At 56.5% G+C, this 10,160-nt stretch overlaps 1 protein-coding gene across 5 annotated transcripts in view; it reads left to right on the top strand.

Annotated features, from left to right (window-relative positions):
* Window positions 1-1,009: 1,009 nt before the first annotated feature.
* Window positions 1,010-10,160, top strand: part of IGF2BP2 (insulin like growth factor 2 mRNA binding protein 2) — a 33,537-nt gene continuing 24,386 nt past the window's right edge. For all 5 annotated transcript variants that reach the window (XR_005107322.1, XR_005107321.1, XM_037407415.1 and 2 more), the window contains exons 1-2: window positions 1,010-1,310; window positions 1,830-1,890. Coding sequence is in view for 3 of the 5 variants with exons in the window: in XM_037407415.1 (XP_037263312.1) it covers window positions 1,121-1,310; window positions 1,830-1,890 (251 nt within the window). In the remaining 2 variants the exon portion in view is untranslated. The remainder of the gene's footprint in view (window positions 1,311-1,829; window positions 1,891-10,160) is intronic.

The following is a 10,160-nucleotide window of genomic DNA, read 5'->3' as shown; positions in this document are numbered from 1 at the left end:
CGGCTGGGGCGGGTTTGTGCACCCGCACTTTCTAAAAAGGTGCATTTCATACAGACTAGTGTTTATTTACTGATTTTTGAACTTTGGTTTCTGAGCAGGACTCTTTCCCTCCCCTGAAGGAACTCCTCAAGTGCTTTTGGGCAAGGACAGAGGGGCTGTGCCAGCAGGACACCTGTGTCGGGCAAGGAGTGGGAGCTGGGGGCGACGGGTTTAAGGGCTGGGGAGCTCGGGGAAGGGGGGTGACAGGTTTAAGGGCAGGGGAGCTGAGGGGTGTGTGACAAGCTTAAGGGCTGGGAGCTGTGGGTTTAAGGGCAGGGGAGCTGGTGAGGGTGATGGATTTAAGGGCAGGGGAGCTGGGGAGCAATGGGTTTAGGGGCCAGGGAGCTTTGGGGGGTGCTAGGTTTAAAAGGGCTGGGGGGATGATGGGCTTAAGGGCAGGGGGGGCGATGGGTTTAGGGGCCGGGGAGCTTTGGGGGGCGATGGCTTTAAAAAGGGCTGGGAGGGTGGTGTGTTTAAGGGCAGAGGAGCTGGGGGGTGACGGGTTTAGGGGCCGGGAAACTGGGAGGGGGTGATGGGTTTAAGGGCAGAGGAGCTGGGGGGTGACGGGTTTAGGGGCCGGGAAATTGGGAGGGGATGATGGGTTTAAGGGCAAGGGAGCTGGGGGTGCGGCAGGTTTAAGGGCAGGGGAGCTGGGGGGCCGGCAGGTTTAAGGGCAAGGGAGCTGGGGGGGCGGCAGGTTTAGGGTCCGGGGAGCTGGGGGGGCGCGGGCTGCAGGCAGGGCCGGACCCTCCCGACCCACCACGAACCGACGTCCCAAGGTAGCGGGGAGCCGCTTCTGCCCGGGCCAGCCGCCCCCGGGGGTCCTGCCCCCCCCCCCCCCCCCGCGGCGGGGGTCGCGCTGCTCCACCTGCCGCCGAGCTCCGACCGACGGGGCGGCCGCAGGGCCGGGCGGGGGCGGGCTGGGCTCGGCTGGGCTCGGCACGGCTCCGCCCGCTGCCCGCCGCGCTCGCAGGCTCCTGCGGGGCTGGGGCTGGGGCAGGGCGGGTGGCGCAGAGCCGTACCCTCCCGTCCCCGCGTCTCCACCGGGCGCCGAGGGCGGGGAGGAGCCCGGGGGGCTCCCATGAAGCGGCGGAGGATGAACAAGCTCTACATCGGCAACCTCAGCCCCGCCGCCACCGCCGAGGACCTGAAGCAGCTCTTCGGGGAGAGGAAGCTGCCCCTGGCCGGCCAGGTCCTGCTCAAGTCGGGCTACGCCTTCGTGGATTACCCGGACCAAAACTGGGCCATCCGGGCCATCGAGACCCTCTCGGGTGAGCCAGGCGCCGCAGCCCCCCCCGCCCCCCCCCCGGGCATCCCCCCGCCTCGCCCCCCCCCTGCCCCCCCGCCGGGGCTCCCCCGTGTCGCGGCGCCCCCAGCCCCGGGCATCCCCCCCCCCCCCCCACGCGCTCCTTCCCGCGGCCGCCCCGGCTCTTCCCCAACCCTCGGCGATTTTTCGCTGATTTTTTTCTTCGATTTTATTAAGAGGCGCCCGGGCGCGGACCCCCCCTACCCGCCGCCCCCCCGGCACCCGCTCCCCCTCGGGAACCATTTTACGAGGAGCCCTGCCCCAACTCACCGGGGGCGCGGAGCAAAGGGCGGCCGAAGGGGCGGCAGGGGGCCGGGGGCGGCGGGGCGCGGGCAGGGCAGCGGCGGCCCGGGGGCGGCCCGGCCGGGGGGGGCGGCCCGGGGAGGGGGGGGGGGGGGGCGGCGGGCAGCGGCGGGGGGCTGAGAGGGGGGGAGCAGGGGGGGCCTGCCGCGGGGTGATGCTGAGCGCCCCGCTGTCTCCGCAGGGAAAGTGGAGCTGCACGGCAAAGTGATGGAAGTGGATTATTCCGTGCCCAAAAAGCTCAGGTAACCGCTCGCCATCCCCCCCGCACCCCCCCCCCACCCCCCCGCCGGCCCACGGCGGAGCGGCGAGGGGGGGGGGGGGCGAGGCGGGAGCCCCGCCGGGTTTTACTTTCGCTCTGGGGAGCGGAGGCGGGGGATGGGAAGCGATGGGAAGCGATGGGAAGCGATGGGAAGCGAAGGAGCGGAGCTCCTGGCCCACAGCAGCGCTCCGGCCGCCCCCCCCTCACCCCTGGGTGTCCCGCAGCGCGGCCCCCCCGTACGCGGCGGGCGGGGCGGGCGGGCGCTTCCCGACGGGCCAGCAGCAAACAGCCGCTTGGCTTTTTGGGGGTGAAGAAAAACACCCCCTCCCCCTTCCCCAGCCCTCCGCTTTCTCCGGGGGGGGTGGCCTGGGGGTCTCCCCGGGGGGGCGCCCAGCAGCTGGGCCGCCCGCGCTGCAGGAGGAGGTTGTTTTTAATGAGGAATTGAGCAATTAGTTCATTGCAAATGCTCCTCTCTCTCTGGCGGCCGGGGGTCCCCGACACTGAACGCTTGAGGGGCAGAGCCCACCCCCTTGGGGGTCAGGTGTGGGGCTGGGGACACGCTCACCCCGTAGAGCAGGTAACCCCGCACCCCATCACCGCGCTCCCTCGTCGCAACACAGTATTTTTGGTTTTTCACCCCCCCAGTATGTGTTGGGATAAAAGGTCTGTGCGCTGGGAAAAAGCCCGGGACCCCCCGGAGGGTCCTGCGGGATGGTTGGCTCGGTGTGGAGATCGGTGTCAGGACATTAATTTTGGAGTGACGGCGGGGGGGACACGCTGTTGTGTAATTGAGGCTCAGTGGGGAACGGCTCGTGCCCGGCATCACGTGTGCCGGAGTGGGGTTTCTTCCTAGGCAGGGATCACACGCTCTTACCTTCAAAAATCTTGGAAAACAAGCAAAAAAAACCCCCCAGCCAACAACAACCCACCCCCCTCCAAACGCCAGCTGTAGTATTTGTAGGGTGAAGCTCTGCAGCAGCCTCAAGCTGCTCTGTCAAGGACTCTGGAAGAGTGATGGAGCCAGAAATTGGGAGTTTGGAAAGGCAGCATGGACCCGGGGCTCGACCTTTGGGATGTAAGCAAGGAATTCCCCTTTACCTAAATTCTCCGTCGGGCTGGGGTGCTGCTACTTTTTTTTTCTTCTGTGTTTTGAAAGAAAAAAGGACATGTAAACAGCCCAGAAATAAATGCCGATTTATTTTGCATCAGGCTGTTTTCAGCTGGCTCCAAGTTTTCTATGCCAGCTCGGCTCCCAAGTTTCCTCAGGTTATTGAGATCTAATTTAAAGCTGATATCTTCTTATCACAGCTAAAAAAATATATTCTGCTTTATACTAATACATCCAGCTACAGGGACCGTGCCTTTGCCTCGGTAGATTATAGATTTTATTTTTATAATGTGATTTTTGGCAGGGAACAGAGCCTCACGTGGTCATGTTGTAGTTGTTGTCGTGTCGTGTGTGTCCGTCCGTGTCCTGTCCCCTGTCCCCCCCCCCCCCCCCCCCCCAAGGGCTTCAAATTTGTAGAAAATCCGATTTTTGTAGTTGTGGTTGAGCCCTAGAGACGCGCTGGGAATTCGGGGGGGGACTCTGATGGTAAAATCCGCTGGTTATTTAAGTGAGTTTGTGTTTTAATTTGGCTTGGGGAACCCGAGCCCATCTTGGCTCTCGTCCCCCAGCGTTTCTGCGTCACGGCGCTGGGGACCGGGAGGTGCCGATGCCGCCGCTTCCCCGCGTCCACCTGGAGCCCTGTATTTTTATAACCCGATCTCACGGAGCTCTGATTTTACCGCTGTGTTTAGACGCCCAGAAATACGGTTCGATAGGAAATGGGCTGGAAAACCCATTTTCTGACACCTCGCTGCCGTAGGTCGGGGAAGGGATTCCTCGAGGTGCGCCGGGAGCTGCTGGCAGGGGGTTGTTTCTGTTTCTCCGAAGGCAGGAATTAAACGTGACATCGCTGGGAAGGAGCGTGGATCCTGCCCGCTCTGCCGAGCCGCCTCTCACGAGTTAAAAATCAGCCATTCTGCTGCCAGCCAAATGGTTTCGGCTCCTATAGGAAGGATCCAACAGTATCTCGATTGTTTTGTTGGTTTTTTTTTTTTTGTTGTTCCCCTTGTATATGCTGTAATATGCCTTGGAGAATTAAAGAAAAAAAAATTCCCCTCTTCCCGCCCCCCCCCCCCAACATTTTAGAATTGAAGATTAAATTTTGAATTAATTTTTAGACCCAGCAGGAGCAGGGAATGCTTTTATTTGCTTAAAGCAGGGCGATGCAATCACGCGTCAGGAGTATTCTGTATCTGGAGCGTGGCGGTGAGGGAGGCGGCATCATCTTTCCCCTTAAACATGGGTGGTACAGCTCTGAAATCTTTGAAAATCCTGTTCATGGGAAAGAAAGAGATGAAAAAAACAAAATAATCAGGGTTGGTTGTGAAATACAGAAAATAAAACACAGCCACCCCAATGCTGACTTTTATACAAGCATTGGATACAAATGTGGAGTTTAATAAGGAGCGAAGCCCTGTTTGGTGTCCCCAAACCGGTGACATTTTTGGGTTCCCAATTGCGAAGGTGCCTTTTAAATTCTGCTTCCGCTGTAATTTTCAGCGATTAGAAATAAAAGCACAAGGGACATCCATCTTAACCGCGTGGAGGGGGAGGCTGGACATCACTGTAATATTAAAAAAAACATATATATTTTTTTTTTTTGCTGATCTAGTAAATGGCGAAACTTAGGGGGTTTTGCTGCGGGCAGAGGTTGCCAGGGGGGTGGTGATGGAACTGCCTGCCCAGGCAGCTTTGCTGGGGGTGATTTTGTGAGACGTGCAGGATTTTCTCCTGTTTCAAAAGGAATTAGCCTTAAATAATTTTTCCTCTCTTGAGCATCAATTCAATTCTTGTTTCTGTGTATTTTGGCTTTATTTAGTTGTTTATTTACTTGTTTTCCCCACCCCCTTGTTTTTAAACCTAAAATGCTGATAACATTAAGGCTCAGAATAAATGTACAAGCCCTTTTGTGTCCCCATGGGCAGCCCATCTTTTCTTTCCTTATTATTAATTGCTTGTCGTCAATGAGATGCTTAATTAGGGGAGAGGAAATCCTCGTGCAAACCATTTGCTCTGCCAGGAGAAGCCACCAGCATCTATTTGTGTGTGCATCTATAAATATACGTGGGGAGCAGAAAACATACTCCCGTGGCTGTCTAGTTTTAATGTGTCTAATTTAAAAAAAAAAAATAATTAGAGAAACCTAAAGGGCAAGAAGAGATTTTTCTCGGGCCGCAGCGTGGGGAGGGTTTGCTTCGCTTTGCCAAGGGAATTAAACTTGCTGGGGATTTTCTTGTGTGTGGTGAGTGCTGGGTTACGCCAGGCTGGAGGGGGATGCGGAGTGCTGAAAGTGGGGCTGCTCGCCGTCCTGCTCCGGGTCTTAACTATAGCTGTTTAATGTATTTCAGGGTCTTTCATATTTATATAAAGTAATAATGGGTGGTTTAGTTTTTAAAGCATTTAGTATCTTTTATGTAAAAATAAAGATACTAAATATATATAAAGATACTACATATAAGATACTATATGTGCTTTTAAAGGTATTTTAATATGTAGGTAGTAAAAGTATATATGTATAAAAGATACTTTTCAATGTATGTTTATATATATTAAAACAATACTTATATATATTTTATTTTTTTTATATATATATAGTGTGTATACACACACAAAAATGATATTGCCAGGGCGATGCTGGTGGCATCAGGCGTGGGGAACCCCCCTCGTGGTGTCTGCTGGGTGGGTGGCAGGGTTCCGTGGGTGCTGTTCCCTGTGGAGCTGGCTGGGAGAAGGCCCTGGGGGGGCTGCCCCTTTCCTAGGCTGACCCTGGTGCTTGTCGCGGCTGGGTGTGATGCCATTGCTGGTTTTATTCTGTCTGTTCAGGTGTGGGTCAGCTGGGCGCTGGTGGCAGCTGACTTGCTTTATTTTTCTTTAGCTGCCTTTTTGCTTGGTTCTTCGCTGCCCGCCAGGAGCTGGGGATGGGAGCGGGGTGCTGGCATCAGGGATGCGGGGATGGGAGCCGGGTGCTGGCATCAGGGATGCGGGGACGGGAGCAGGACGGCATCAGGGATAGGAGCAGGATGGCATCAGGGATGCAGGGATGGGAGCGGGTTGCCATCAGGGATGGGGGCAGGATGTCACTGGGGTTGCAGGGATGGGAGCGGGGTGCTATCAGGGATGCAGGACAGTGCGTGGGTACAGATGATGCAAGAGGCTGACCGAGGCCATGCTGCAGCCTGCTGGGGCACTTCTTGGTACCGCCGTCAAGCCTGCCTGGGTGTGAAGGCACTAGGGAGAGGCCAGAGCCGAAAGGAAGATGATACGTGAATGTCATGAGTTACCTATTTTTATCAATGTATAGTTCCTCCAGTTGTGTGAACTTGCCTTTTTGCCCCGTTGGGTATCACATTGATGCCCTGCTTAGCCCAGCTCGCTGGCACTCCCCAGGGAGAGGTGGGTGCTGGGGCTGGGGGGGTGGCTTCGGGTGGCAGGGGCTGGGAGCCTGGTGTGGTTGAGCCCCCCTTGCAGCAGCGCTGTGTGTGCCCCCCTGCCCGGCACAGCGGGGCTGGCAGCCCTGCTCCCACACAGGGCTTGGTGTTCCCCTTCATCCCGATACTGAATGGGGGTGCGGGGGTGTGTGTGTGTGTGTTATTTTTCCCCTCCTCTCCCCCTTATTTTCCTTTTCCCTCCCTCTTTTTTTCTTTTCTACCCTCCCTTCCCCCACTTTTTCTCCCCCCTCCCTTTTTTCTTTTTTTTTTCCCTCCTCTTTTCCTTTTTTTCCCTCCTCTTCCCCCCTGCCCCCCCCCCCCCTTAATCTTGAAAAGCTGTGACAGATGGGACGTTATTTCCCATTCATCCCTATTGTTAATACATCCCCAGCTCACGGGGATGTATCAATCACGTGCTGTCCTTGCTGCCCCCCCGCTCCATCCCTCAGCAGGTTGTTTGTCCTGCAGAAGAGGACTGGGCTTTAACGTGAACGGATTTTAATTCCTTAAGAGTGTCAAGGCAAAGCCCCTGGGCTGGGAGGAGAACTGGAGCAGACGCATCTGCGATGCTCTTGGCAACTGGTTGAAACTGGGGCAGCTCTTTAATGCTTATCCAGCCCAGCGCTGACAGTGCCGTTGCTTGTTAAGATCCGCTGCTGGGTTGGGTTGGATGAGAGCAAAACTTGTTGAGGACAACCCCGATAGACCAAAAAAATATATGGAATAATTGAGAGACGCAAACCCAACCACCGCCACCTTCCCTGCCTGGTTCAGGGACCGTGTCAGTCTCAGGCTCTGGGTTGCTGGGTCTGAAAAATTCAGGTGGGGCTGAGTTTAGTCCCTACCTGATGACGAGCGTCATGTTTTGTATGTTTTCTTGCCTGGGAAAAATATTTCATGAAGCAGGCAGGGCTGCCGGGGAGATGGTTCGTTTCCAGCACGTTTCACCCCTGTTTTTTTTCCCCCAGTTCTGTTGAAAACTGATTTTTATTGAAAGCAGGAGCTGCCAGACAGTGTTTTCTCTGCCCTCAGTACTGATCTGAGGTGGAAGGTGATAAATTCCCTTTATGGCTTTATTATAGTGAGATATTGCAAAGCTGGACTAGAAAAAATCTTCATTTTTTAGGGCAAACAGTGGTGAAGCCACCCTTACATACCACTGTACGGCTTGCATTGAAGCCAGGTCAGTGAAATTGATTTTATGGTTCCCCAGTGCCTCTGGGAGGGGAGGGCCCTCGGGGGCAGGAGACCGGGGGCAGGGGGGGACACGGGGGACCGGGGGGTGGTCCATGGAGCTGCAGCCTGATGGGGCAGGGGAGGCATGAGCAGATGCAGGGTGGGCTCGTGGAGGTTGAGCAGGGGGCCTGGTGGCTTGTTGTTTCCATTTCACAGCTCCATCACATTCTTATTTTTCTTGTTCTGCATCCCTGGATTTGGGGGGGGAGTGCTGTTACGTGTTATTTCCTTGGGAGCTATGGGTGGCTACGGAGCCGTGCGAGTTCTGCTGCCTACCTGAGCTGCTGGAAGGGGGAGAGATGTGCCAAAGAAAACCAGTCCACCTGATTCTGGGGAATAAACTGCAAGTTTTAAGGCATCTTCCTGTTTTATTGGTTGATTTCAGCAAGTACGGGTAATCTGGCATGTGAAGCTCTCGTTTGTGGACATCAGCCGGTGATGCTGGTGGCTGTCGGTTTTCCATCCCCTTTCCCTGCAGGGTTGTGATGTTGGCCTTGCAATTTCGGTCTAATGGATGCACAAAATATAGCACAGCTCCGTCGTGGATTATTTCGTGAACCCAGCTTGCAGCCTCGCTCGCTTAGAACGCCGGCCCCTTCGCCCTGCGTGCGGTGCCAGCCGGCATGCGGTACCCAAAACCCAGCTCTGGGGTGGAGGAGGTGGTTCTTCCTCGAGCCAGAGTAGCCGCTAGCAATCAGGACTGATTTTGATTGAATTTAGAAGGGCAAAAAATCAGGGGAACCTATATAAGTCTGATTTTCTTTAGCACTTGCAGGTGATGCTCAATTGCCACTGGGCATTTTGTCCTGGACTGGGCACCGAGATGGCTGGTGGGTGTAGGGGTAGGGAGGAGCAGGAGGGTGGTTGTCCCAGGGCAGCTTGCTACGGCTGCTCGCGCCACACAATGAAGTATTTTTTCACAAACGTTGTACCTGTAGTTACTGGTCATTGTGATTTATTATTTTTTTCTTAAATTCCTACCAGTCTGCTGCAAAACAGGTTGGGTGAACCGTGGCTGCTGCCTTCATCATGCGGTCGTGCGCTGGGGGCTGTGTGCGCATGCTGAAATCAGTCCCCAGTCTCCCAGGTTTTGGGAGGAGTGAGGAAAATCAAAACGAATTCTCTGCTCCAGAGTCCTCTCAGGAGTGGTGTTGGAGGAGGGTGGCCTTGAGCTCTGCTGCCCTGTCCCATGAGGACCACGCATGGTCCGTACCCCAGCCCTGGGAATAATAGATGATGGCCCTGGATACACATCCATCACTCCGTCAGCTATGACCACGCGTGGTCCAGCACGGCTTTGACCAGGTAGGGAATTACGAGAGCTATTAAAAATACACCCAGTAGGAGTAATAACCTTCTTTTAAATGCTGAGCAGTGATAATGAGCAACTGGGAGACTCGCCAGGTGGTGGGGGTGAAGCCTTGAGCGCTATTTGGGTAGCTTTAGGTGCTCTGCATCAGCCTGGATGGATGCTGGGAAGTGGGAATGTGCTGTAGTGTCCCCTGGGAGGTGGGGTTATACACCGCCTCGCTGTGGTCCTTCTCCTTGGGTGTGTCGGGAGGTGGGCGAGCGGCACGGAGGGGATGAGGCAGCTCCTCGGGGGACCGGGGCTGCCCTGGCATCTCCCTTGGCCGAGGTGCGGGAGGCGACAGCCCCGGTGCGGTTCAGTTCAAGGCAGAGGCGTTTCTAGAGCGGCTGCCAACACGCTGGCGAGGGGACCACGCCTGGCCAGCGGGCCGCTTGTGCTTGGATGAGCTGCTTCAGAATGCCCCATGTCCCCCGTGCTGCTGGGCTTTGGTGACGGGCTGAGCCGAGCCAGGTGAACCCCAAAAGGAGAGTGGCTTCTGCGTGGTCCAGCCTGTGGCATCCCGTGGGCACAGGTGGTCGCCAGGCTGGGGGGGCGGATGGCTGGAGCCATGGCTTGCAGCTGAGCGCTGGCATCTCGGGATACGGCAGGTGATGGTGCCGCCCGCCCTGTTTTGGGGCTGGAAGGTGGCAGGACCAACAGGGCAGCATGTGGGGCACTCTGCCAGCGGGAGAGGCCGGTCCTGGGCTTCGGTTGGGCTCATGCAGCTGGGAAGGGCTTTTTCCCGGAGAGCTTTCGGGTGCCGATGGTTTGCGCCTTGCTGGCACCTGGGCTGGGGCTCGCTGGGGCAGCCTGGCAGCGTGTCACCGCTCGGCGCAGGGGCAGGATGCATCTCTTGGAGCAGGCAGGAGCAGTGCCCCAGGAGCTCAGCACAGCACCGCTCAGGAGTGGACTTGGGTGTCTTAATCACCCCTCTGGGAAATGTTAGTGTGTTTTTATAAATGAAACATTCCTGTTTTGTGGAGTGGGCCCTGCAGAGCGTTAGTACTGGGTGCGGCGTCAGCCCTGGGCAGGTGGCAGGGATGGGCAGGAGAGGGGTTTTGGCTGTTGGCAAGTAGTGCAGGATGGTCATTGCCATGGTCCCCCTTGGTCCCGGTCCTCCTCACCGCCTCATT

Source organism: Falco rusticolus, chromosome 13 (genome assembly GCF_015220075.1).
Source record: "Falco rusticolus isolate bFalRus1 chromosome 13, bFalRus1.pri, whole genome shotgun sequence".
NCBI classification, from domain to species: domain Eukaryota; kingdom Metazoa; phylum Chordata; class Aves; order Falconiformes; family Falconidae; genus Falco; species Falco rusticolus.
Note: the sequence above shows the minus strand (reverse complement) of the source record. Positions and strands in the feature narration are given on the sequence as shown.